We start from the raw sequence: 27,917 nt of genomic DNA, 5'->3' as shown, positions 1-27,917 counted from the left end.
CCCACACACAGTCCACTCACAGTCACAGACTCACATCTCAGCTTACGAGTCCGCAGCAGCGGAGGAAGCACTGGGAAAAAAGAAAGCCGAGATGACGACCGGAAGAAGGCTGTTTTCGGCGGCTCTTTTGTGGGTCCTACTCCTTTTCGGCACCTTAGCATTCATCCTGGTACAAACTCCATCACCTCTTTCTTCCAATTGCATAACTCAATTTCTGCAATCTTCCCTTCTCTCCGAATTGTTTTTAGGAATTGTTTTGCGATTCGATTTCAGACTCGACTCGGCGGCGACGGAGCTCTGAACGAGCCGAATGTTGTCAAAAGCGAGCTCCGTGAGGTGGGTATTTGATATTTTCACCCGCCAGTTTTCTTTGGGAACCAACGGAGCTGCTTACGTTTGTTGGGTGTTTCTGTGTTTTGGCAGGAAAGCGATTTGGAGCAAGTGACTCACAAAGTTTACTTCGATATCGAAATAAATGGAAAACCCATTGGTATGACATGAATTCTTAATCTGCTAGTTTAATTGTCGATTTCATCAATTTATGAGCAAACATTTTCTGGGTATTTGTTGATTTCTTCCAATAAGTTATAAAAATATATTAGAGTTAGGAACCTTTGTGTTTGTAAATTACTTGGCAGAGCAATGTTGTTTAAATGAACTTTTAGTTGTTAATTTCCTCCACCAAGTGATCACATTAAATTAAAGTTAAGAAGATTGTGTGTTGTTCCATCAGCTGGTGTAAATTATTTGGCAGAGAAAATGTTGTTACCTTGATAGTGTTCATGTTCCTCAATTAATCATGAGCAAACATTTTCGGGTAGTCATTAATTTCCTCCAATAATTGATAAGATTAAATTAAAGCTTAAAGTTAAGAACTTTGTGTCTTGTGTATCAGTATTCAGCTGTTGTAAATGATTTGGCAGAGAAATGCGGTTTAACTGAAATTATTGATATTTTGTTTTCTTGAAGGTCGCATTGTGATGGGTCTCTTTGGAAAAACAGTCCCTAAAACCATAGGTTGGTACCTCACAGCCTACTACTAAAGTTTCTATTGAGATATCACTGCTATGGAAAGAGTTAACCAAAGTTTCTGTTGTAAATGCAGAGAATTTCCGAGTGCTTTGCACGGGTAGACAAGTAACTTTAGCTCCCTTATATGTAATCCTTGATTATTTGCATGGAAGCTACAAATTTTGTGTAGTTTTCAAATTTAATGAGCCCTCGGGTTTCAGGGGAAAAAGGAACTGGAACAAGTAGGAAGCCTCTTCACTACAAGGGCAGTACATTTCACAGGATTATTCCCAGCTTTATGATACAGGGAGGTGATTTCACTCTCGGTGATGGGCGAGGTGGTGAGTCAATTTACGGTGATAAGTTTGCAGATGAAAACTTCAAACTACAGCACACAGGGCCAGGCAAGTAAAATCTGCCTTGTATTTGAGTAGTTTGTTCGTGCAAAAGTTCTCCTTTAAGTGAAGTTTAACTGTAAATGTCGGAAACGTACTACTACTCATCTGAATTCGACTCTCTGCCTGAAAAACAGGTATTCTTTCTGTGGCAAATGCTGGGCCAGACACCAATGGATCACAATTCTTCATTACAACAGTCAAAACTGGTTGGTAGGTTTCTTTTTCGACGTTTCTTGGAATACCTGTAGTTTTAGTGGTGTTTCTCAAATAAGTCGGGGTAGGAGATATCAATTCTGTTAAGTTGTTTATCTCAAACACCGACTTGTCTCAATTCCCATTTGAACAATCCTTTCCTAGAACTGAAACTAGATCAATCCAGTCGTATGATTACGAACTAGGTTATGATTTTGGCATGCATATTTCGATTTGGGAACCGAACATTTATCCGAATGAAACGTTTATAAAACTTACATGCCTGAATTTCGCTATGCTTTTCTTGAAAGGTTGGATGGGCGGCACGTCGTATTTGGCAAGGTGATTTCCGGGATGGACGTAGTGTACAAAGTCGAAGAAGTTGGAGACGCGAACGGGGTACCTAGGAGCAAGGTTGTCATCACCGACAGCGGCGAACTTCCAATGTCACTACACTAACCTTTCAGACAAGCTGCGAACGAGCGGCGAACGAGATGTAAAAAAAGCTGTACAACTACTATATGCTTATGCTGCACAAGACTGATACATGTATCACTAAAGAGTTTCGATTCAGTAACTTCTGATCTAAGTTCGAATCTCGGCTTCTCACATGTAAGGATCAACGACTCTGTGTTTGCAAATTGTAGCTTGACGCATGTACATGTGTAACTCGTTAGACTTACAAAAAGAAAAGTTTATGCTTACGTGACAGTGGATATGTCATGTAACGAACTAAGTATTTTCCGTTATATATGCTAAATTTGCAGTTCCAAAAAAAAAATATTTATAGAAATTGCCAACAAATATTCATAAAATTAAACACGTTAATAATTCACTGATTTGTTGACCAAATAGGGAAAATAAACTTCAAAAATAAGAACACTAATAACACTGTAAAAACCTAGCTGGGATTTATTAGATTCAACTCAAATTTCAAGTGGTCGGGATTGGAGTAAATTCTACTGAAAAACGACACTAGTTATCGGGCTCGGCACCGCCGTCCTCGGCATTTTTGCTGGCGTTGTGGTGGTGGAAGAAGGTGGAGAAATTTGATGAGAGGTCGGAGTAAAGAGAAACGACCTTGGAGATGTTGCCGTTGATCTCCTGGATAAGCGCCACGTTCTTGACCATGTTGTCGGCGACCCGAGACCGGTGGTTGTCGTTGACCTGCTGGATCAGGGAGCGGTTGCGATCCAGTAAGGACTGGACCTCGCTGAACCTGCGGTTGAACTGGTCCCACAGCTCCGAATCGTCCGCTTCCACGTCTTGATCGAAGACGGCGGTGGCCGAAACGGTGCGTTTGGTTGGTGATTCGTGGCTGAAGTAGTCCATGCTCGACTCGGCTCCGGACGATGAATCGCGGGAGGTCATGTGCGTGAAAAATGTGGGCGTATCGGTCGGCTCTGTGTTTTGTCGTTTGTTGTTTCCTGTTTTGGGTTTTAGGGACAAGGTAAATTTTCAGGAAAATGATCCTGCGAAGACTCTTTTGTCTTTTCCCCTGGTAAACTGCCTCTCCTATGTAGCCCAATAAAATGCTTACACCTGTCATATTAAACTCTCACCCAAAATCATATTATCTTTCTACCCAAACAGCAGCCAGCTCACTTTAAATCCATATCCAAACATACATCTTCTTCCTTCCATTGCCTTGCCTTTGCCATCAGAAAATCCCACCCTCGTCACCTTCCAGTTAGACGAACTCACGAGACTTGGGAGCGGGAAATTGAGAGGTTGACAGCATCAGTGGGGATGATTACGTCGGACCGACGATGGTCAGATCTGCTGTGAATGGGGATGGTTGTGGGGTCGACGGCGAATCAGACGGAGGAGAGAGGTCGGAGGAGGGATTGGACTGGTTTCAACGGAGGAGGGACTCGGGCTGGGTTCGACGGACGAGGGGTGAAGGACGGGGGCTAATGGTGGTGGAAAAGGATGGTTTCTGGTGATGGTGAGTGAAGATGTATGTTTGTGTCTTTGACGTGGGAGAAGAAGTATGTTTGATTAAGGTTGAAAGGAGAAAATTGCTAACTTTTGAACCAAAAGACTAATTACAGACCGATGTTTTTTTCTCTCCGTTGTGAGAGACCTCCGTGGTGAGTGTCCTTTCTCTCCGAGTGGGAGTGGGTTGGTTTCCTATTTTCAGTTCATTTCTGTTCTTCGTGGTGTCTACTGTGGAGTGACTATTGTAAACCAGGTGGGGCTGGGAGTTTCAGTTGGGTCGGGGTCTTGGTTCTCCAGAGTTTTAGAATTTTGGGGTTTTGGGAAAGGGGTGATGTGGAGTTTCAACCCTTTCCTGGTGGAGGGGGTTGGGGGTATTTATTATAGGATGTTACCTAACAAAGTTAATGCAATTAAAGGCAGACTACCTACTGCTAAACTTGGAATCAGGAGCAGGTGTAAAAATCCAATGGGCAGGCACGGAGGGTTCACATTTACTATCCTATCTGTGTTTTTCCTTCTAGCTGTGCAGATAGAAAACAGGCAAATCAGAAACAGGCCAGAGGAAAAAGAAAACAGAGATAGAGTCTGGATGATGGCGAATCAAGAGGTGGAAGAACTGATGGTCCAACTGGAGAAATCAATGGAGATAACAACTATGGAACGAGGGATAAAACTGGTGGGGACTGCCTTAACCAACAAAGTGTTAAACAAATGGGGAGTCAGGAACATACTGAGAGCTGCGTGGAAGGACATGGGGGAATTTGAAGTCAAATGGGTTCATGGAAATACGTTTATAATCACAGTGAAGGATGAAACCTCGGCTGAGCGGATTTTGAGTCAGGTACCATGGGCAGTAATGAAGCAGAATTTTTCTGTTAAAAGGTGGCCACCAGAGCTAGCGATAGAGGAAATCCCTATGGAGAGGGTCCCTTTCTGGGTTCAAATCCGGGGGGTGCCTCTGGGTTTGTGTACAGAAACGAATGTGAGACGACTGGCCAAAGAGATTGGCGAATTAGTGGAGATTGAGGATCCTGCAAAAGCTCGGGGTTTTCTCAGGGTACGGGTGATCATAAATACACAAAATCCTTTAGCTAAAGGATGCTGGATACCAAGGGAGAGTAATACGGATTCGTGGATTGAATTCCGATACGAAAGACTTCAGGACTTTTGTTACAAATGTGGGAGGATAGGACATGCAAACAACGAGTGCTTTTACGAGATCGGGCAGAGCTCCACAGCGGGATATGGTGAATGGACGAAAACGGGTCCTATAAGAGACGAGATAGCTAAATCAAAACCGATGGTGGTTAATTTGGGAGAGAGGAGACCGGCGGGAGCTATCAGAGGCGGGAATCAGAACTCTGTGCTACGGCGCGTGGTTCCCACAGAGGATACAGGTCGTCGGGAAGTGGAAGGCCAAGTGAGGGGGACAACAAGTCAGACGGAGGCACACAGTACAAGGAAAAGTCAGAGAACGTGGCACAGGATGAAGAAAAGATCGGAGGGTCGGGAGGGGCTCACGCAAGAGTGGGTGATAGAAGGACAAATGGCCCAAGTGGCCCAGCAAGTTATTATGGGGATAGGGTGTTTGGGCCCCCAACCCACTACAATTTTTAATATCCCTAACCATCTTTTTCTTCCCCAGTCACCCCGAGTCCAAGAGATCCAAGAGATGGGAGAAACATTTCAAAGCTGCTGCAGGGGAATAGATGGACAACCTCTCAAAATCAATGAAAGTTGTTCGAATATGGGCAAAACTCTTGATTCAGAGACTACGGCATCATCATCCAGGCCAGTTCTACGATCAAGAGATGCTGTGCCGAGGAATGAGATTAGTGGGCAAATTGGACGATTGGAGGGTGGGTGGAGCAGTGGATTAAAGAGGAGCAATCTGGAGACAAATCATGTTTCTCTGAAAAGAAATAAGATGGGGGAGGGAAGGGCTGAAGGAAAAATTTTGGAGTTACCTCTATCCAGGAAATCGGCAAAAGAAGCAAGTCAGTTCGATGAGAAGTGGAATCTTGTTGAAGAAAAAGCTGAGACGAAGAGACGGGAGTCGACAACACATTGGGAGCTCCAAGGAAAAATGGGCGGTGGCGGCTGGCCCTCAACAGCCGCAAGAGAGCCATGACACACTTAGTATGGAACTGCCGTGGTCTAGGGTCGAACACGGTAGTTCGGGCTCTTCATGGGCTCATTCGAAAGCATAGGCCTGCTATGATTTTTCTTGCTGAAACAAAGATGAGAGATAACAGAGTAGATGGAGTAAGAAGGAGAATGGGGTATCGGAAGGGGTTTCATGTTTCCCCTATTGGGAGAGCTGGGGGTCTAAGTATGTGGTGGGATGATTCTATTGAGGTAATGATTGGTTTTTCTTCCAAACATATTATTGATGCTAATATTAAGTTTGTGGATTCGGATAGACGGGCTCGGATCACTTGGGTTTATGGTACTGCTTATAGGAATGAGAAGTTGGAATTTTGGAGGTGGATGAATGATTGGTTTAAACCGACCAATATGCCGTGGCTTTGCGGAGGAGATTTTAATGAGATTCTTTGGGATTATGAGAAATCCGGGGGAGCAAGTTTAAGCTATAACAGACCAAGATACTTGGAGGAATTCTTGAATAGTGCGGAGCTTATGGACCTGGATTTTAATGGGCCTTGCTTTACCTGGAGAGGTATGAGAAATGGGCAACTTGTTGAGGAGCGGTTGGATAGGGGATTGGCTAACAGGCAGTGGCAAGACTGTTGGCCAAATACTTTGGTCATTCATGAGACTGTGATCGGTTCGGACCATAGCCCCCTTATTATTCAATATCAGCCTAGGGGTAAGAAACTGAAGAAGCTCTTTCGTTTCGAAGCCTACTGGGCCAAAGAAGAGAGGTGCAAGGCAATCGTGAATCACTGTTGGAGACAACATTGCAGTAGTGATGGTATTATGAGATGGCAGAAAAAATTGAGTGATTGTCGAGACAAGTTGATCATGTGGAGCCAGCAGGAATTTAAGTCGAGAGGGCGGGAACTTGGCGGTCTAATCAACAGGCTGGGGGTCCTTCAACAAAATTGGAGCACAAATTGGGAGGAAATCAAGAAGGTTTCGGCGCGGATCGACAAATTAGGGGAGATTGAGGAGCAATTTTGGCAACAGCGATCGAGGGTGAAGTGGCTAAAGGAGGGTGATGCGAATACTGCTTTTTTCCATCAATCGACGCTTCAACGGAGAAGGAGAAACAAGGTAGTAAAGATCAAAGATGGGAATGGTGTTTGGATTGAAAATCAGAATGAGGTTCAGAAGTATATTGATGATCACTTTATAAATCTGTTCTCCACATCGGGCCCTAGAGAGTGGGGAAGGATGTTGGATTGTCTTCAACATAAGGTGAGTGATGAGATGAATTCTGGCCTGATAAAACCGGTAACAATGGAGGAAATCCAGGCGGCAGCTCTACAAATGGATGGGTTGAAAGCCCCGGGGCCTGATGGTTTCCAGGGGATTTTCTACCACTCATTCTGGAACTCCCTTATGGATGATGTGAATGGTATTGTGCAGGATTTTATGCAGGGGGTCTCGGCTCCGCAGCGGCTAAATTCGACTCACATTGTGTTGGTTCCGAAGGTCATTAATCCGGACTCGGTTGGACAATTCAGACCTATTAGCTTGTGCAACTACTCCTACAAGATTGTCTCTAAGATTCTTGCGAATCGGCTCAAGCCTCTTCTATCGGAGGTTATTTCCTCCACGCAAGGCGCTTTCGTGATGGGAAGACAAATCCAAGATAATATTGGTATTGCTCATGAGATGTTCCATTTTCTGAAACTAAGAAAGGCTAAGAGGAAGTTTGAGATGGGAGTGAAGCTTGATATGCACAAAGCCTACGACCGGGTTGAATGGGATTTCCTTGAGGCAGTCATGGAAAAGCTGGGCTTCTGTTCCCATTGGAGGAATCTGGTGATGGGCTGTGTAAAAACTGTAGAATTTGCTATTATTCTAAATGGGCAGCCAGGGAAGCATTTCCTCCCTTCCAGGGGCCTCCGGCAGGGAGACCCTCTGTCTCCGTACCTTTTCATCCTGGTTGGAGAGGTATTGGCAATGATGATTCAACAGGCGGGGGAAATGGGGCTACTCACGGGAATCCAACTGAACTATAGGTGCCCGATCATCTCTCACTTGTTTTTTGCGGACGATACTTTGATTTTTATGTGCGCTGATAAACAAAATTGTGATTGCCTGTTGCGGATATTAGATGATTATTGTTCTGCTTCTGGCCAACTGGTGAACTATCAGAAGTCGTGTATGTTCTTTGGGGCAAACGTGCCTAGAAGCTTGTCAGTTGAGCTTAGTCACATCGTTGGTATGTCTTTGGCGCAGGATCCGGGAAAGTACCTTGGTCTTCCTTCTTTTTGGGGTCATTCTAAAAAGCAGGGGCTTGCTTTCGTGAAAGGTCGAATCTTAGAAAAAGTTCAGGGTTGGAAACAATGCACCCTCTCACAAGCAGGGAAAGAAATTTTGATTAAGGCTGTGATTCAAGCAATCCCTGCCTATCCCATGCATATCTTTAAGTTCCCTTCTACTCTATGTTCGGATTTTGATGCTTTAATAGCTGAGTTTTGGTGGGGAAAGAACGCGGGGGGGGGGGGGGGGGGAGAAAAGCATCCATTGGGTTTCTCGGGGCCGCTTGGGGTATCCGAAACAAGATGGTGGTATGGGGTTCCGAAATTTTCAAGATTTTAACGATGCTCTGCTTGCAAAACAGTGTTGGAGATTGATTCATGAACCAAACTCGCTATGGGCGTAGCTACTTAAGGCCCGTTATTTCCCACACTGCTCTTTCATGGATGCTACTTTGGGGGGCAGAGCATCTTGGGGTTGGTCTAGTCTCCTGGTTGGGCGTGAGATCCTTCTGAAAGGTGCTCACTGGCAGATAATGAATGGGAGAAGTATTAGGTTATGGCAGGATAGATGGTTGCCGTCTATCCCTGCTGGAAAACCTACGGTTATTGGAGATGTGAGAGTGTCTCGGAATATGCGGGTGGATGCAGTGATTAATAATGATTCTGGATCTTGGAATATTGAGGCCATTAGGCCTCTTATTTCTTTGGAGGACTTCGGGGCCATTCTGGACACTCCCATTAGAGATAGGCGTCGAGAAGATAGGATGATTTGGCCGGCTACCAGGAATGGGGAGTACTCTGTGAAATCTGGATATCATTGGAAGCATGCTAACGCGTGCTCCATTGTTGGCGGGGCCTCCTCGTCTTCCTCTGTCATCCCGATTAAGGTTTGGAATTGTATTTGGCATTTGAAGACTCCTCCGAAAATCCGTAATTTTATGTGGAGGGCTTTGAATCGTGCTTTGGCCACGATGGAGAATTTGTTCAGACGCCGTTGTTCCCCTTCCCTGTGCTGTCCTATTTGTTTACACCAGGATGAATCTGTTGAGCATATGCTCCTTCTGTGCCCGTGGGTTGAACCGATTTGGTTTGGTGGCCCGTTGAATTATCGGGTGATTAGAGCCAATATTTCGAATCTCCCTGCCTGGGTTTTGTCTTTCCTTGAGGCGGGATTGGGCTCAAAGGAAGAGAAGGCTAGGATTTTGATGATCGTGGCTTTCACTTGCTGGCACATCTGGAAAAACAGGTGTAGTTTTGTTTATGATAACATGGGTATTTCTCCGAATCGTGTCATCATGGCTATTACGACTTCGGTGAATGGGTTTTTGGAGGCGACTGATGTTTCCGCCTCTAGTCCTCAGAGGAACCGTTCTCTCTCTGGTCCTCCTGCCCGCTGGGGTCCCCCGGGCCATCCTTTCATGAAGGTGAATGTGGATGCGAGTTGGAGTGCTAGTTCCAAATGTGGTTATGCTGGTGTGGTGATCAGGGATCATGCGGGGTTGTTTGTGGCAGCTAAACGTGGTCGGGTTGGGGCCCCTTGTGTGGCTGCTGCTGAGGCTGCCGCGATTTTGCTGGGGTGTGAGCTGGCAAAAGAGTTGGAGTTAGAATGCATCATTGTTGAGTCCGATTCTAAGGAGAGCATCCTTAATTTAGCTCAGGGGCATTTGAGAGGCAGCTGGGAGGCTTTCCCTGTTATTTCAAAGGCTTTGCGCCTTAGGGGGGACTTTCAGGACTGTCGCTGGTCTTGGGTCCCGAGATCGGCCAATTTGGCGGCGCATGTGTTGGCGTCGAGAAGTAATCCGGAGATGTGCGATGTTACTTGGGTAAATCTCCCTCCATCTTCGTTGGTCCACGTTTTGAATAAGGATGGGTTGCCTTGCCCCCCTTAATTTTGTTTTGCGGGGAAAGGGGGTGACTGTGGCTTTAGGCTAGGTCGGTGGTGTTGATCCTCCTCCTCTGTTTTATGTTGTGTCTTGCGCTGTTGCTTGCTCTCGGTGAGCTTCTGTTGCTGTTTGGCTTTGGCCTGGTTTATTGGTTGCCAGCTTTTCAAAAAAAAGGAGAAAATTGTTGTTTGGGTAGCTAGATAATGAGTTTGGAATTTATATGAATATAAAATCCGTTAAATATTTTTAAATTGATTAAAAACGCTTCTCGTAAAAATGACTTTTAAATTTAATTTTTAATAAAAATACATGATTCATGCAAAAACGGTGAACTTTGAATTATTTTAAAATCGAACCCGTCAAATACAATGATTGTTCTCATTTTGCATGTCAATGAACTTATAAATTGACAAAAACATTACATACAAGTAAACTCAAACACAATCCATTGCTACCCGTCGTGAGTTAGGGACCGTGAAATAAATTTCATACAAAAACGATGCGCTTTTAGTCATTTTAAATAAAAACGAACCCATAAAATACAATGTCTTTTCTCACCTTGCATGTCAATAAACTCGTAAATTGATAAAAACATGACATACAATTAAACTCGAAGACAATCCATTGCTACCCGTCGTGAGTTAGGGGCCGCGAAATAAATTTCATAAATTATAAAATGGTGTTTGGAGAAAACTATAAGAACTGATGCATTTCGGGAAAAATTACAACCTGAGGCAATGATTCAGAAAAAAGATGGATCAACTAGTCAGTTGATTTCCTCTTCCTCCCAAGAACAGAAGCTCTTTCGAATCGGGGGCCACCGATCCGCCACTTCTTGAAGGCTGCCATTGAGGATTGAGCTGCCTCATACACTGCAATTGCAAACAGATTCTGTGTCAACAGACTATCGAGATACGCATAGGTCAAGCGTTCGATTCCCTCCGGTGTAACCCAAAAAAATGAAAAACAAATGTAGTATAAATCTTACAGTTGGTTTCTTCTTTTGTTAAGAAACTCAACAATTTCGAAGGTGCCGTAAATGCTGCATTATGTGCCTTTGCCAGGATTTGCTGGTACCTGGTTCTGAATGCAGATAGTAGGAAAGACCCCATGTCTCTGTCACCAATCCTGTCCATCCAAATGGTTGCACAAAATAAAGAAAATATTAGTCACATTTACCAGTGATGTTCTAATCTAATCTAAATTACGGGAGTGTTAAGTTCATGACCGGAAATTTCTCAACCCTCTACCCCAATAAGAGTGATTTTTATTAAAAATATGCCCATTAGAAGATAGCTTACATCAAGAGAACATACCAATCGAATTATGTATACAGGAAATCAGTAGGAGAGAGACTCACAATGGTGCTATCTTGCATCCAAATTCATAGAAGTATAGACATCGAGATCTCAAATCTACAGCTGCACCATCAGCCCCAAGTTCCAGCTTTGTTCTGATAAAAACAAAATGTACAAGAGTTAGATATATAGTAGCAATCGCTAGTTTTGAACTTGAACTTGAATCACGTGAGTTGTTCTTCATGCTTTCTCAAAATTTAACGCATCCCACAGAATGGCAGCAATTGTAATTGGTCAGTGGCAACTAAGCACATTCAAAGATATGACGAATAAACATAATATCTTGAATACCAAAGACAAGAAATGTACGGATATCAGATTTCGAGTCTGAGAACAAATTGAATCTCAATGACCATGGCCAGAAACTGTTGAATGAACCAAACATGCCATTAAACTCTGCCCTAACCAAATTGGCCATTTAAAAATGTTAAACGAACTTATAATATGATATAATACCTGTGATTGAAACAGGCAGGAACCTTCATCTTTACTACTTGTTTGAGGTGTAACTCATAAGCAAGCCATAAAGGCAGCTCTACCTTTGAACCGGCTTCAACCTGAAATACAAACCCAAGAAGATATAAGAACACATCCTTTTCAACCAAAGGCCATCCGCTCCAAACCCACTCTGATCACTTACATAATCAGTTTCAGCACTAGGATCAATCTCCACCCCATTTACTGCTTTCTGGAAAACAACCGGGACGAGCTGCTTGGAAACAGAAATAATGCTTAGAATACAAATTTAAATAAACGTAGCAGATGGAATTTAGATTTCAAGGATATGAAGAGACGGGAAGTAACCTGTTGCTCCATAATAATATCATCAATGTCATAGTAGTTTGCCATTTTCAGGAAAGCTCCCACTTTCCTTGTAACGTCCCCTGCTTCTTCAAAACAGATTCCTGAAGCAACAAAGACCAATTTTAAAAACCTTACTAATTGAACCTTCCAATCTTATCATCTCTCGAGCCACCAAAAACCAAAATGACAAACAAATCATAGGCATAAAATTGCCACATTCTTGTTTAATAAACGATCTTTGACTTTGCAAAAGCATAAATCTTTGAACCATCTGAACCGCTCAGGAATAGGATTTCCCATATTCCACTGCCATAAGTACTTGGGATGTATTTGAAAACCAAAATTTGGGGTTAGAATGCCTACTTGGGTTCTACAGATATATTGAACCAACAGATTCAAGATTTCCTATTTCGACAATTGCTGAAACGAGAGGATTCCAGATACCAACAATTTATGAACTCTTTGAAGCATTTTGACAAACACGTTACAGGCAACAAACCCATCTTACTGATTTCATGGAAGAAGTACAGATAATTTAGGAAAAGACTGAAAATTCTGAAAAAAGAAACGAAACCCACAAATACCCAGTTGGTCGAAAATACAAATCCAACTAACGCTAGCTTCAAAAGCAAGAATCAGATGAGGCCACCCATGAATCTACAGCTTCACATAGCGAGACAAAAATTCGGAAATAAAATTATCTAAAATCCAATAAAAACGAGAGTATAATTCGCAGCGGAATTAAAGAACGGAGTTAAAAATAATACCATTTACCTGGGTTGTTGTTTCGCTCTCTGTTTCAGGGGTGAAATCTGAGGCCGATGAATGAGAGTGAGAGAGAGAGAGAGAGATTGAACTAAACGCGAGGGAAGAAGGAGGGAAACTCAAAAATATTGAGATATGAAATGCTCCAGTGTGATGCGGTGTACCATTATTTAGAATGTTGATAGACTTTACCATTTTATTATGAATTAAACTCTGTTTACTACCTTTATGTTTGGTTTTCAACATTTAGTACATCAAATTTTTTTTCATCCCAGAGTCATACCTAAAGTGTTAATTTTGGGATAGTCTCATACATCCGTTAGTCAAATTGTTAGTTCTCCAGTTAAATAATGATGTGACACTATGTAGACAATGACTGAGCGTCACGTGTTATTAAAAAATATTTAAATAATTAATTAAATTAAAAAAAAAACCCCATCCCTTCTTCCCCTGCGCCCCCAACCCAGAAGAAGAAGGAAGAAAAAAAAAACCCAGTTCATGGTCTGGGTTTGCGGTCGCGGGGTGGGGAGGAAGGCAGGTGGGTCGCCCGGGGGGGGGGGGAACGAACTGGTTTTGGGCTGCTGTTTTTTTTTTTTTTTCTTCTTCTTCTGGGTTGCAAATTCGGTATTTTTTTTTTGTTCTTCTTCTTTTTCTGGGTTGCAGATTCTTTTTTTTTTTTTTTTTTTTTTTTTTTTGGTTCTTCTTCTTCTGGGTTATAGATTCGGAATGCGGGGCAGGGGGACGAACTGGGTTTAGGTTGCTGTTTTTTTTTTCTTCTTCTTCTTCTTTTTCTGGGTTGGGGGCGCGCGCGTGTCGGGGGAGGGGTGGGAAGGGATAGTTTTTTTTAATTAATTATTTTAATATTTTTTAATGATATGTGGCTCCCAGTCATTGTCCACGTGGCCGCCACGCCATTACTTAACGGGAGAACTAACAGTTTGACTAACGGATGTATGAGATTGTCCCAAAATTAACGTTTTAGGTACGACTCTGGGATGAAAAAAAAACTTGATATACTAAATCTTGAAAACCATGAAACATGAATGTAGTAAACAGAGTTTAACCCTTTTATTATCTAGTCTTTTGGCACACGCCGTGCAAATTCCATGAGGATCCTCGCCGCATCCTCTTTGTGAGGATTCTGAGGATTCTTTAATCACATCCGTTCATCGTACATCGTGCAGTCAGAAATTATTGTAAATTTTTTTTATTTAAAATTGAATATAAACAGTACCTGAAAAAAAACTAATCGCACAACTTATGATGAACGAATGTGATTGGAGGATCTAACGAGGATCCTCTCTCTCTCTCTCTCTCTCGTGCAAATTGATCTTTTTATGTTAAACCAAAAATGATTTTTTTTTTTTTCAAACAAAAAAATTTGACTTTTTTTCTTCTTTTTTTTAAAAATAAAATATAAAAAAATATAAAATATAAAATAACAAATGAACGTAACAAGTGCCACTTAGTACTATGGTCTGGTGGTATTCCTCATCACTTGTAAGTGAGAGGTCTTATGTTCGAATCTCATGGATAACGAATTCGATACCAAATTAGATTGTTCACAGTGTGGTTTAGCCGAACTATCTTTCTCCTTAGTGTAAAATATATCATTGTACTAAAAAAAACCAACTGGGTTTGTGTTAACATTACTATTTCAACCATAACTGAGCAATTTTAATATTTTAGAGTTTGAGTTAAGGTAATGGTAAAATATATGTTGAATGTTTCACAATTTCTGTCCTCTCTCTTTTTGATAAAATAAGGAATTAAACACTCAAACAAAATTAAGAAACAAAATTGAGCGAAAAAAAAAAAAAAAAAACTATAAAACAACATCATAACAGAAATTATGTGTATTTTCCGAAATTTATTTATTTAGACTTCATTTTCTAAAAAAGATGAATGAAATTAGGGTTTTGTTTTTAATTTTCACGATTGAGTTTTAAATAAATCTTTTGGGCTATTTTTATTAACTTCACAATGCTTCAACAAAAGAAGTTATAACAAAGCATTCACCAGTGGTTCCAATATCTCAATATCATTACCAATGTGCATAAAATACTTCCAACCCGTCTTTTATTTTTTGCTCCTTCATTGCATACTTCAACCTTCAATTGCAAAGCTCCGGCATCGGAAAACCGGTGAAACACGATTCCGCAAGGGTGGTGATTTTCGCACTCCCGTTGTGTCCTTCTGCCTCCACTTGTTGCTGTCAATTGATTCTAAAGGCGGGAGGAAAGGAAAGAGTGCGGAAATCATTCCCCTTCTGTGAACTAGTCCCACTGAATCTCCCTGAAATAAGTCCAGCCGGAAGGATTTAACGTTGTCTTTCCGTCAGCAGCAACGAGATCATACGGTGAATCCTCGGAAAATTCTATCGGCATCGATTTCCAGTGTAAACTTGGCTTCCAGTCAGCTTCTCTCAGTACCTTGAGTATCTCTTCCACCACTACTTTGCTCCCTTCAGCTGAAAAATGAATCCCATCCCTGGAAACAGATAAGCAGGAGATACGTTAAACAATTAAGAGAGATTTATTTCAATGCTAAACTACTTTAATGGCGGAGTTTGGTATAAAGGTGCATAATGACACCGTACTCTCCTCCGGGAAAATGCGGAAGGAATACATCTCAAAGAGATATCTGAACGGTAATCATGATATTTCATCCCTACTTTGAATTGGTTCCTAACGACTACCATACGACAAAAATCATCTAGACATTTACTCGTGATGGATGGAGGAAGGAAACCCTCTGAGAGGATAGGATATTAAGCGTTTTCTTCCCGAATATATGGATTTAATAGTGTATGAGCTATTAACTGAAAAAACAAAATCTTCACAACTGAATCAACGAGGGGCTTGAATATGTGTGCTGAAAAGCAAACATGTGGCAAGAATACAAGATGCATGAACGTGTAAATTTGTAATAGCAAATCAACCGTACAGGTTATGGCTAATCGTCTATATAAATCATTGCTCCATTACATATTACAATGTGACCATACTAGCTAAAAATATTATACGCAAGGTATACAGGGGACCGAGCAAATGATGATTCAAAAGTATATATATAACTTATCCAGTACATGAGGACGCTAAGATATTAGGCAGGGAAATTGATGATTTAAACCAAATGATACAAATGTCAAAACAGATGGTATAACAAAAATGAGAGAGCGAAAACGCCAAGTTAACATACGTAAAACAAGCATTCCTCCAGTCATCTTTTCTCTGACATGCAGTGAAAAGATCAACAAATGGGACATTGATTTCCTGGCACAGCTTTATACAAGCTTCTGAATACTGTTGGCATAACTCGTTGGTTCTTATAATCTCGCTGAAAATCCCGCCGCTTTTAAAGAGGAGAAAAATGATATAAGGGACACTGCCATAGAGATATGATAAGGTTAACTATAAACACAAGAGTTGCATCTGAGTACCTTGAACTTCCATTGATTAAGGCCTCATTAACTGGAGGACAACTAAGAAAGATGATCCTCGTTGAATCTGAAAGGCTCTGGTCATCAAATATACCGTGTTAGAATGCATCAAAATTTTCACATAGATATGCAAGCACAATATTCTCTCGTATGAGGATGACCCTACAGGAAACACATATGCAACAAAACCAGAATCGAATTACTTCAACCACATAAAAAGATACATGATTCTGGATAATTATCGTTCTCAAGTGTTCAAAAATCGACATCTTTCGTTTCCTGAAAACAAATTTGGCTACTTGTTTAAGCTTCCATTCGCATTAGAGACTTGTGATATGCTAAATAAACAGTTGATTCCGTTATGTCTTACTTCCGAGCAATGCAAACAACAATTTCGGTGGAGCCTAGGAAAAACAACAGATGGGGGAAATGGAATTCATGTAACAGATGGTTCAGTAATTCAAAGGCATGTATCTTAACATAGATGAAGAAACTACCTTCAGATGAATTGCAATCTTTCTCATGTTCTCGACGTATTCAGGAAGCGGGACATGAGGGCCAAGGCCGGATGGATGAGGCCCCATAGAATCATTACCACCAAAATAAACTATCACCAAAGAAGGTTTAACAGCAGCATCCTAGAACAAAAACAGAAATGCAAGTATGCAACCTTGGAGTCAGACCACTGTGTACTTTATTGAAGCATAAATATTTGACCCAAAAAACAAATAAAAGTATAAACAATGAAATATCTAAGTTTGCAATCTTATAATAGTAACACCCAAAAACATGCCATTTATACAAGCAGTATAGTCTTTGTCACACATGTTCGTTTTCACGAGACGATATTTTAAATTACTTTAATATACAAAGAACGGGATAATCTACTCCTCAACACAAACCAACCCATCTCATGTTTCTATTTAACAAAGATTTTTGTTGATTTATCATTATTCTTAAAGGGTAATGATTTTCGCACTCCACTTTTAACCGCGTACACTGCAAATCGAATATTTTAGAATTTTTCTCTGCACTCGCACTCACAACGAGTGCCGGGACTAAACAAGGCGCGTTCAAATCACTAAATTACTTTTCCTTGACAAGCACATACTGAAAAGACAAGAGCATTTCAGCTAAAAAAGCACAATTACCTTGGGAAAGACTTGATCAAGGACATTTACAGCACGCCGTGAATTCCAACCAAAGTAACCACGCACCAGTATGTCTGCCTACAAAAACTCACAAACCCAATAAGCAAAAGCAACCCAAAGATTGCAACTTTAGACTTGTTTCTTGATTTTCGCAGCGAAAAATGACGACCCAAATTAGAAAGAACAAAAAAAAAACAGGTGGGGAGAGTGAGAGAAACAGAACTCTACGAGAGTAGATATCGGCAAGAATTGCGCCCCAACCGCCGACGTCGTAGCTCATCTGAACAATGGAGGATCCGAACAGAACAAACAAGGGCCTTGCCGGTCCGACCATCTCTCTCCCTCTCTCTAAAGAAGAGGAGGAAGAATACGAGGAATTGGTCGGAAGAGTAGAGAGCAGAAGGAGGACTAGGACGACCTCGGAGTTTACTCTGAAATGGTTTGGTTTAGTGGGCAGCTGGGTGCAAGCAAATGATGTTATGTAAGGAGGTAGGTTGTCTGCCTCCGTTTATGTGTGGTTACAGTTAAATCACGTTAATATTTTATATTAATTTTTTATAGAAATAATAAAATAAAAAATAATAAGAATATAAAATGTTGACGTGGCTTAACCGTGATCACACAAACATAAGAGCATAAAGAGAGTATAGAAATGGAAGGGCAGACAATCCACCTCTATCATGTAATGAGTGGGTTGTCGCAATTAGGGATGGGCAACGGTTATGGCAGACGGGTAACCACGGTTATTTACTCATAACCGTTTATGTTCATATCCGCATAGCCGTTTATTCGTTGGGTAATTGCATAAACGGTTATACCTTTGTACCCATAACCGTGTACCCATTTAACCATAACCATTTACCCGTTTACTCGTTTTTAAACCCGTTTATCCTTTTTTTACCCATTTACTCATTTTTTCACTCGTGTACATGTTTTTTTTAACAACTTGAAAATTACAAAAGAAAAATTTTCCGAAACTAAACACTTTCGAACACATTCAATGGCAAACTATCATCAACTCGTTATAACCGCGGGTAATACCTATATAACCGTATAACCTAACAGTAAATGTTTTCATGTATTAAAAGCCATGTAAAAAAAACTCACAGACTGAATTAAAAGCCCAACTAATAGTAAATATTTTTTTCCAAATTTACCCCTATAGAACCTAACCAAACCCGTTCACTGTCTTGGCCTTTTTCTATCGCATATGGGGCTTTTGGTGTTGCCTCATTTTCCACACCCACCACCGTCAGTTAGTTTTTTTTTTTTTTTTTTTTTTTTTTTTTTTGTTTTGTGTATGTGTGTCTGTGTTTTCAAAATTCCTAAGTAATTGTAGGTTTTGTCAGGGGTAAATTTGGAAAAAAAATCATTTACGCTATCAAGTCCTTTTTTTTTCTTTTTTTTTTATAATTTCGAACACTTACGATAATATTTGTTTTAATTTTTACATATATTAAGTTAAATGGGTAAATAGATATCCGTATAACTGTGGGTAATACCCATAACTGATGGATACCCGTTATAACCATGGATAATAGCTATAACCGCCCATTTAAATTTCACGGATAAATAGTTATACACATAACCGTTTATTTGTTTAAACAGTTACCCATAACCGTAACCGTGAACTTTAAATGGGCAGGTAACCACGGTTATCCAAACCCATGGATATTTTGCCCATCTCTAGTCACAATCAATGTACCTCGTAATTTTGTTTTCTATTTGGGGTTGTATTGTTTGTATATAAAAGGAGTAACGACATGACGAGTCATGACAAAACCGTTTTGGTAATTATGTTGTGGGGAGGAACGGAGTTACAACCAAAGAATGAGGAACAAGGTTAATTCCGTCAGGCCATCTCCTGTCATGGAAGGCTATACATAGCCCTTGGTTAATTCCAATAGGCCATCTCCGGTCAAGACACATCGGTGGAGGCATCTTGGCTTCTCAAGACGGTGTTCAACTTTGATTACCTTTGGCTAAATTTAAGCCTGATTCTTGATCGGAGATGAGTTTTGTATAAATATGGGCCAAAAGTAGCCTACATACTTGTTACAAAAGTACTCGAAGTATTTTATACCCGATAAACACTTCTAGCTCTTTTGAAAGAGTACCAAATCATAACGTTTTGCAAAAAAAGAATATTGAATAGAGAGCAACTTACAATACAGTTCCAGTCCTCGTAACAGTGTAATGCGGTTGAAATGAAGTTCACGAGGTGATTATTGAATTTAAAACTCTGAATGTCAAAAACAAAATATTTTTAACCAAGTTTTAAATTAAAAAGTTTCAACTCAAGCTCTCCCTCCCTAATTTTTTTCCCGTTATTGTTTGTAGCATAGTTTTCTCACGAAAATAATCGACTAGTATTCACATTATGCCACAAAATTATAGAAATGGAAGATAAGTTCCCTCATAATTGACCAGTATTCACATTTTTAATTTTCGACCGTCAGATTGGATGAATTGAAGAAGATCAACAGACACAAACATCAAAATAGAGCATTGCAAACAAACAAACTTGCATTATTAAGATGAAAGCTTCTCATTGTTTGCTAATTAGTGTGTTAATATGATTCCACCTATTTATTATTTATAGAGGCAGGTCAGCACTTTAGGATATAGCCTTTAACTAAATTAAAAAATGCTTTTAAAATAACTTAACGCACTTTTGATAAAAGTATTTTTGAAACTAATTATTAACAAAAATGCAAGTGAGTTTAGGAGAAACACTTGAAATGCTTCCGGCAAAAAGCATATAACTGATGTTTCTTCCAAAGCGCACTTCAAATGCTTTTGAAATGCACTTCCACCTAAAACCCTTCTAGTCATTTTAAAAAACACTAATAAGCCTATACTTTTTTAGAAAGTGCTTTTAATAGCCGGAACACGTCTAAAGTTCTATCTAACACATTCAATAGCGATTTTAGTTGTCAAAAAACGCTTATAGTTAGAATAAATCTCATATCAATGAAAATTAAAAGAAATCTGACGCAGGTACGTAAAAGAAGGTGAAGCTGGTAAATGCTAAATAGGCCACCAAACTTGGCCGACCATCCAGCCCTTCCCATTTATGACCTGTTTTATCTTCTTTACTATCATCTGTTTTTTGATGGGGACTTGGGTATGTAGTTGTATTATAAAATTTCAAACAAATACAAACCACCAACCAGCCAATCAACCAAAGATTTCAATACCCACCGTCCGATATCAACCAGGCACTGACCTTGTACTTCTCTGCTAGGTAAATGTTAGATGGAAACAACCAGGGTCCGAATTGGAAATGGAACGTTTCCAAATGTTTTCGAAATGACTAAAAACGCTTTTAGATACTGAAAAACCCTTCTAGCAGTGCCTGACATAAGGAAAAATGTTTCCTACCAAAGCAATTCCAACTGACCTAAGTATAGCACGGACCGATCAAAGTTGCGGTCGTTTTCTTTGGAGGTTACACTTTCATGGAAGGGTGAAGCAAAAGAGTGCACTTGTTGTTGCCGATGTTCACAATCCCAAAAGGGTCTATAATTCACACTCAACCAAAAAATTTATAAGCAAAGAAAAGTAGCAATTGACAATAGTTTAGTTGAAGTTTAGTCGCTAGGACAACAATCGGAAAAAGGGGGTAATAAGGTAATAACACCTACCCGAATTAATAAACCAACTACTACCATAAGTGGCATTTATTCCCATTCATTCCCTATAGTTACCATTCCTAAATAACAAGGACATTGAAAATTAAATAAAACCAACAACTTATTCCAGCAATGGACATGGTCAATATTAGGATGCGGACTGTTACTAGTGCTAAGATTAGTCGCGTATGTGCGTTGATTCTGGCCGTTCCTGCTTTGTGGGCTCCACAGGCATGAATGACCAAGTTTGGGCGCACGCAAAGTCGACTGATCCTAGCATTGCCAAATCCAAGCACTACTCACATGCATGCGAAGCATTCAAGAGGCTTACCTCAGTCAGCAGCCTATCAAGCCCTTTGCCATGGAGCCTTCACGTTGAAGAAGCATGTTGTGAAGCAAGGGATTTGGGCACACTGCATAGAACACCTGGTTCATGTGTGTTTTCGACAACCAGAACACGGATGAGGTCAAGATATAACTCATATGAGTAACTCAAGAAGCTTTATTATCCAAATAACAATGTAATGTACAACTCATTTGTGAAAGAATTGGTTCAAAAGTTTAAAATCTCTCTGTGCATATAAGTTTATAACTAATATCTCTAGCAAATAATCTGCTTCCGATATACAGTTCTCCCATCAAAGGGTTTCTAAACATAGATCAGATCCCAGAGGACATTGAGAATAATTACGTATAAAACGAAAAATATACAGTACAAATCATTTATTCCTTCCGTTGCGATAAAAAATCACCTGTCAATCCATTTTCAGAGGATGAAGCGGCTTGATCTATGGAGACAAAGAATGTGTATGCCCATTTTTGGGTAACGAACAAAGAAGTAACTATAGTTTCACCAAACTTTGGGTTTCCTGAGTTTGCAAGTCAAAGAAATTGTGTTTGTGCAGTATCTTCTCAGATTTCCCAAGATAAAGCTCTCCTTCCCCGTATAAGCCACAATGCTACTTGCATTGTAAAAAGTCGAACTTCTAATATGATTCTGTCTAACCAAGCACTCAACCAACGTAGGAAGGATCTCTTTTGTGATAGTTTTGCCTCAATGATGGCTTCAGAAGAAACCCTTCCAATGATCATGAATGTCTCAAGAGAAGGTACCTGCAACTGTTTGAGAAGCATTTCAGGGTCGAGCTCAAAAATTAAAAATTAAAAAACTAGAAAACAGCTCCCTTAGGATAGATGCTTAAGTTAATTTTTCTGCAACAACCGAAATCTGACTCACATAATTTGACATATTTATGATTACAAAGCTATATAGTTAAACTCAATGGGTGCATGGTAAGGATGTTTGACATACAGCTTATGAGAAGGCAAAAAATGCTACGTGTATTCAACAGCAGTATAAGAAAAACATGCTCATCTTACTATAACCAGGTTTTCAATGGTATCAGCAAAAGAAATAACAGCAAAGCAATACCAGAGCATTGCTAACTGATCGCAAACAATCATTTGTCTTCAGCATTAAAAGAATCTCACGCGGCAACCTCCTCAAAAGCTCTGAGATTTGAGAAAAATACTGAGAAGCATACATCTGAAAATGAAACGGAGGGACATTCAAGCAGTGAGAGAAGTAAATTATGATTATATACCAACAACATCAATCACATAACAAAAGAACATATTTGCAAGTACAAATCTCCACAGTAAGTTGCTTTTTGTCAGTGAAAAAAGTCCCAATACACAAAAGAACTTATCAGCAACACAGTAACAGCATATAAATCAGGCGAAAGCTCTTATATAACTGCAAGAGCTCACCTGCAGTTCTGAACGGTCGCTTTCAGTGCCTTGTATAATCAAATGATCAATGGCTGGGTCAATGACCCTATTCCAAGGCCTCATGGTAAGAATCCCTGCAAATAATGCATACAAGTCCTCTCCAGCACCTAATTTTGCACTATATTCTTTTATTGCATTGGCATCAGAAAAAATCAACGCCTGCAACAATCATAATAACTTAGAGAACACGGCAAAGTAAGTTGCTACGATATGGAAGAAAACTAACTCAAGAAAAGCAACAGTGTACCTTCCATAGTGCAGCATAGTTAGTTCTGGTCTCGGAGTCAAGAACTTTATACAGACCATGGTCTAGAAGTATCAATTGTGGTTCTTTCTTTCCTGTAGATGAGAAGTCGGGGAAAATAATTAAGTGAGTCCTGAAGGTCTGCATATATTGTGCTTTATTATTACGACCACAAGTACACATCAACTTGTGGCACCTTATGGACAACAGTGAGTCTTGAAGACCCCAAATATGATTGAGAAATACACAAATATACTACCAAACAGTTTATCAGCAGCATTACAATCATCCTTGTGACCCACAAGCATAGCATGATAAGATATCATGAAGATGACCGGCCAACTAGCTCTCAAGCAAATGGAGCGGAGTATCATAATACCATAAAACGAGGTCATGGTTTACTTCTAGTTGTGGTTACCATAGAAAGAAAAGTACTATAAAAATTCTCAAATGATAGCCTCTACAACAAAGTAGATTCTCACCTAGAAAGCTCTTTCCACTACCAGGCCGAGGACGAACTAACAAGTTGGCAGCATGGGGGTCACAATGCACAAACCCGTGTTTGAACATCATTTCTGCAAAAGATTCACTAACCTGCAAAAAGTACATCCAATCTTACTTCTTTTTTTCTCACTAAATTGCACATCTTTATAAGGGAGATGAAGCATAAGTTATTTTCCTTTTTATGGTCCATTGTTTGATATCCTTAACACGTAATCAAATAATGAATCACACAGGGGAACAGGCGTCCAAAACCAGCCCTTATGGACGGTCTATGTTTTAGCTTCAACCTTAAACCATAGACCCAAAGCTGTGGTTCCAATGTCCTAAAATCTTAATTCATTTGCAGTCAAATCAATATGCAGTCATATTACGGACCTACTTCTGTGGTCAACTGATGGTCAATGGGATCGTTTAGAAGAAAGAGTATGTAATTTTGAATGGGCAATCAATATTTTTACAACATGATTGTCTAACATAGATCGTAAAAACATGACATGAAACTCATGGACTTACTAGTCTTGCAACTTCATCAGGGCGCATTCCGAGTCTTTTGATGGTCTTCACATCATTTACTTGTGCGCCATCTATGTATTCCATGGTCAACAACTTTGAGGTACTTAAACTCCAATGCACCTTTGGCGCATATACATAAGCTGCAATATGAGGAGAGAACTTCTGAAAGTTTTCCAAGCATTTCTCACTGTTCTTGGCCTCGTTTATAAAATCCAGTTCCTGATTTCCACAATCACATGCAAACAAATGACAACACATCTATTGAAAGTTGAAACTACTAGGCAGCACATATTTGTATGATAGAGAATTATTACACGCGTCAAGCTAAGGTCAAAGCTCCACGTGTTTTTCTATCACTACAGTGGCATATATGGAAGGAAACAAACATTTTGTGCCAAAAAGATTTTATGGACATATAAAAGTTACTAATGGACAATTAGACATATTGTAGCCATATATTTCTACAAGGTTATGAAGGAGCCAATCAAGGGTTAGAGAAATTGAAACAAATTACCTTGGGTAAACTTTCCCGCATCTCCTCAATCAACCACCTGTTCATGAAAGCAAGAATGAAAATACAGTAATACCATAACATATATGCTTGTCAGCAAGATTAGCATGGTGTTCATTATCTTATCAACTAGTAACTCGACAAGAAAATAAACAGGTACAACAGGTTTCGTAGAATTACCTGTAATCAAAAGAAGGAAAAATCTCGTGCAGGGTGTTCACAATAAAGTTCACAGTAGCACAGTCCGCAGCTGCAGTATCTGTCATGTGAGTGTGCTGAACCTGAAAATTGAAAATTATTTGGGCCAAGAAAGAAAATTCTGATAAGAAAGATGCATGTTTTAAAACTTGAATAAATCCGAAAGACTACTTGATTGCACCTAGCAGTAAAACCCTTATAAAATTGACAACGGTGACCTTCACAGCCACTTTTTCGCCATTGTGATCGCGAGCAATATGGACTTGTGCAAGGGAAGCACTTGCTATTGGAACAGGATCAAATTCAGAAAATATCTGCATTCATGAAAGAAAATAATGATCAAAACCTATAAGTAAGCTAATAAAATACCGAGCATTTGCGAGAGCTTAATCATAAACCCATACAACCAATATCACATACTTTATCGGGAGTATCTCCGAGCTCTTTCTTGATGACTTCACACACTTGTTTGTACGAAGAAACCGGACATTTGTTCAACATGGACTCCCTCATTGTCTGGACGTACTCCTGAGGTACCAAGTATTCCTGTACAAAATCGAATTAACGCAAAAATAATCAGCTCCCATTGCTCTCAATCAACACATGCTGTTCCAAATTCCGATTGATCATTTCAAATTTGAATTCGAAAGCTTACCAGTTGCCCGAGATGCTGACCGAGCTTGATATATATTCCTCCATTTTTGAAGCACAATTCTTGAAGTTTAAGCGCAGACCTGAGGTGAACTTCATGCTTAGCTTTTTCCCTCTCATTGCTTCCTTCAGGAATCCCCAACAGTGAATACTCATAATCTGATTACATACAAGCAATTTCAGAACTCCATTAGAATCGAATTTTCACTTAAATTTAACCAATCTGATTAATTAAGCTAAAGCTGAGTTATTAATGCTCGATTGACTGATTACAACTTCGAAACGGCGACGTATTGTAAGCCCTAAACCCTAGAATTGACATTGCTTGGAGAAAACGCAGAGGTTATGAGGAGGAGTGGGACTTACCGAAGGCGATGGCAGCGGCTGTCACGGCGCCGCGAACAAGGCGTGGGGGAACAGTGGTGTAGAGCTTGTAAGTCATGGCGGGGTCGTCGGACGTGGCGACATTCGCCACCGCCGCGCCGCCGCCGATGACGGCGGTCGCCGACAGCGCGAGCTTCGCGGCTCTCCACAAGGATCGCGTGGCCATGTTTTTGGCAAAGGTGCGTTGCCAAAATGGAGCGAAAGGTGCGAGGGAAACGAATAAATAGGTGGTACGCAACGGTGACGTTTCCAGGTCTAAAGTCTAAATTTTTTATTATTTTATTGGTTTGATGACGCGGTTATTTAAATGAAAATGTCACTTAGTAGTGCAGTCTAGTGATATTCATTTTACTTGTAAATGAGAGGTTTTAGTTCGATCCTCTTCAAATGCGAATTTAAATCATATTATTGCTGGTTCATTGTGAAGTTAAGCTTATTTTCTTTTCTTAGTGTACAGATTATCGTTTGTTCAAAAAAAAAAAAATAAATAAAAAAAAATAAAGCTATTGGGTTGGGCCGGTTTGCTTTGACATAATCCGAAGTTAGTGGGCTGGGTTGGTTGACTTTGGGGTTTTAAGGGTCTATTTGGGCTGGGGTCGGTTCATTTTGTCTAGATACTTTTTTTTCTTCTCTTCCATTTTTTTCCCCAATTTATGGACACAACTAGTGAAATTCTCAAAGCTAAGAAACAATGATGCTAGACTGGTCAAATTTATTGGTAAAATATGTTTACCAAACGATGCGTCAATGTATATGTGAACTCATTTATTATTAGTAATATATATTGTTTAAACTGCACTCAAGTTAAATTAATTAAACACTGTCACGTCATTTGGTGAACAAATTTGCTATCTATATAACTGTTGACTACAAAAATTACAGAACCTACGTGGCGCGCAGGCCGAATAACTAATGAGCTAACTAATGTCCTTCGGTTGAATGCAGGGCGTGCCAACTCGTCGGCCGAGCTAGGCCGAGGAGTAGAATTTGATGTGGTCGCGTTGAGCGCGCTGTTGACTTCTGTATCTTGCGATTGCGACCGAGGAAGGAACGCTCTCGGTCTCTGGATTCTATAGCCTGAAGACAAGGCTACTAATTCTACGGAGTTCACAACTCGTCGAAGCCTGATTCGGCCACTGTGATTATATTCGTAAGGGTATAAGCACGCCGAATTGAGACCAAACTATACGGGCACAGGTATTCGAATGTGATGTATGTCTTGATGGTAAACGTAGTTCGGCCGTCGGAATGCCGAACCCTGAAACTTATTTGTGAGTATCCAATCATAAACTCGCTCGGCCTCCAATGCGCCGAGCAGAGCAATTCGTAACACCCAACTATGCCGAAATGGCTTAGTAAGATGACCTCTACCAACAAAGGTTCGAAAACCTTCCTCGGCCGAGACTTAGATAGATAATCGGTCGACCTCGACGCAGTGCTGTTTATCCAAACTGAAGGTGTGTCTCGGTCGGCTGATTCTGCGGCAGCAGTGCTGTTTATCCAAACTGAAGGTGCTCACCGGTTGCTTCCACAGTGCTGTTTGTCCAAACTGAAGGTGTGTCGGCGGGAAAAGAAAAGGAAAAAATCTCAAAGTGTTTGAGAGAATTTGCGCAGGGCAATTGTATGCTGATGTTGAAGGGGTTTTTCATTGCGTAATTTCTTGTATTTATAGCACCTCGCTCCTTGAATCCCATTCTGATCTGGATTGGGAGTCCTTATCCCATTTCACCTTTAACTCGAACAACCCTAGTCCTACTGGGATTCTGAATTCTCCTCCTTTTGAGGCTTTATCCCTTGCTGGTCGAGAATCCTGATTGCACCAGGATTTCCTCGACCTTTCCTCACTTATCTGGACTACTTTTAAGATAGGATCTCGCCGACCCTGCCAGCTGGTCCGGGTTTCATTATTTGGCCCATAGCATGTCATTACCTTGGGCCGAGCACATCCTGCTGCTCGGCCCAATCCCAATATTTTGGGCCCAAACATTGCCCCCTCGCTTCTGAGGTCGCCGACTGTCACTCTTGGTCGGCTCTCGGCCTTGAAGAAGCGAAAACATTTATTGCTTTTCTGGACCTTACTTCATTAATGACCATTATTCCTGCATATTTATGAGACATGATTGTACCTTCCTCGTTGCCCCCAACGC

The 27,917-nt window shown here is 40.5% G+C and overlaps 5 protein-coding genes across 10 annotated transcripts; 1 reads left to right on the top strand and 4 right to left on the bottom strand.

The window, feature by feature from the left end:
• The first annotated feature begins 9 nt into the window (after window positions 1–9).
• On the top strand, window positions 10–2,257 carry LOC103936770 (peptidyl-prolyl cis-trans isomerase CYP20-1-like). The gene is made up of 8 exons (XM_009346640.3): window positions 10–169; window positions 274–336; window positions 424–490; window positions 970–1,017; window positions 1,106–1,129; window positions 1,233–1,415; window positions 1,544–1,619; window positions 1,913–2,257. Exons 1-8 carry the CDS (start codon window positions 92–94, stop codon window positions 2,058–2,060), a joined length of 687 nt encoding a protein of 228 aa, XP_009344915.2. The 5' UTR covers window positions 10–91; the 3' UTR covers window positions 2,061–2,257.
• A 137-nt stretch (window positions 2,258–2,394) lies between these two features.
• On the bottom strand, window positions 2,395–3,083 carry LOC103936752 (protein EARLY FLOWERING 4). The gene has a single exon (XM_009346624.3). The coding sequence runs from the start codon at window positions 2,970–2,972 to the stop codon at window positions 2,577–2,579; it is 396 nt and encodes a 131-aa protein (XP_009344899.2). The 5' UTR covers window positions 2,973–3,083; the 3' UTR covers window positions 2,395–2,576.
• A 7,300-nt stretch (window positions 3,084–10,383) lies between these two features.
• On the bottom strand, window positions 10,384–12,893 carry LOC103936745 (DNA replication complex GINS protein PSF3). 4 transcript variants are annotated; one of them, XM_048590751.1, is made up of 8 exons: window positions 12,756–12,843; window positions 12,560–12,644; window positions 11,982–12,082; window positions 11,818–11,886; window positions 11,634–11,734; window positions 11,180–11,272; window positions 10,808–10,947; window positions 10,384–10,691 (listed from the first exon to the last, which is right to left on the bottom strand). In XM_048590751.1, the coding sequence occupies exons 3-8, from the start codon at window positions 12,024–12,026 to the stop codon at window positions 10,582–10,584; spliced, it is 558 nt and encodes a 185-aa protein (XP_048446708.1). In that variant the 5' UTR covers window positions 12,027–12,082; window positions 12,560–12,644; window positions 12,756–12,843; the 3' UTR covers window positions 10,384–10,581. The 4 variants fall into 4 exon arrangements, with proteins under 4 accessions (XP_048446708.1, XP_048446709.1, XP_009344887.1 ...); XM_048590752.1 differs by having other exon boundaries at window positions 12,566–12,644; XM_009346612.3 differs by lacking the exon at window positions 12,560–12,644 and having other exon boundaries at window positions 12,756–12,893.
• A 1,791-nt stretch (window positions 12,894–14,684) lies between these two features.
• On the bottom strand, window positions 14,685–17,845 carry LOC103936736 (GDSL esterase/lipase CPRD49). The gene is made up of 6 exons (XM_048590379.1): window positions 17,563–17,845; window positions 17,340–17,417; window positions 16,686–16,826; window positions 16,189–16,265; window positions 15,948–16,100; window positions 14,685–15,236 (listed from the first exon to the last, which is right to left on the bottom strand). The coding sequence occupies exons 1-6, from the start codon at window positions 17,671–17,673 to the stop codon at window positions 15,023–15,025; spliced, it is 774 nt and encodes a 257-aa protein (XP_048446336.1). The 5' UTR covers window positions 17,674–17,845; the 3' UTR covers window positions 14,685–15,022.
• Window positions 17,846–20,867: 3,022 nt separating this feature from the next.
• LOC103936724 (putative ABC1 protein At2g40090) lies at window positions 20,868–25,975 on the bottom strand. Of its 3 annotated transcripts, none has more exons than XR_665703.3 (13): window positions 25,753–25,975; window positions 25,391–25,545; window positions 25,156–25,281; window positions 24,954–25,049; window positions 24,718–24,818; window positions 24,541–24,577; window positions 24,027–24,245; window positions 23,492–23,603; window positions 23,013–23,104; window positions 22,745–22,924; window positions 22,407–22,520; window positions 21,727–22,093; window positions 20,868–21,400 (listed from the first exon to the last, which is right to left on the bottom strand). XR_665703.3 is itself a non-coding variant. In XM_009346582.3 (12 exons), exons 1-12 carry the CDS (start codon window positions 25,934–25,936, stop codon window positions 21,887–21,889), a joined length of 1,623 nt encoding a protein of 540 aa, XP_009344857.1. In that variant the 5' UTR covers window positions 25,937–25,975; the 3' UTR covers window positions 21,459–21,886. The 3 variants fall into 3 exon arrangements, 1 of the variants encoding a protein (XP_009344857.1); XR_007260630.1 differs by having other exon boundaries at window positions 20,868–21,387; XM_009346582.3 differs by lacking the exon at window positions 20,868–21,400 and having other exon boundaries at window positions 21,459–22,093.
• Between the last annotated feature and the right edge of the window lie 1,942 nt (window positions 25,976–27,917).

This window comes from the organism of the source record quoted next, unplaced genomic scaffold (genome assembly GCF_019419815.1).
Source record: "Pyrus x bretschneideri cultivar Hongxiangsu unplaced genomic scaffold, Pyrus_bretschneideri_v1 Contig32, whole genome shotgun sequence".
Classification (NCBI taxonomy): domain Eukaryota; kingdom Viridiplantae; phylum Streptophyta; class Magnoliopsida; order Rosales; family Rosaceae; genus Pyrus; species Pyrus x bretschneideri.
This window is presented reverse-complemented; position numbering and strand designations above follow the sequence as displayed.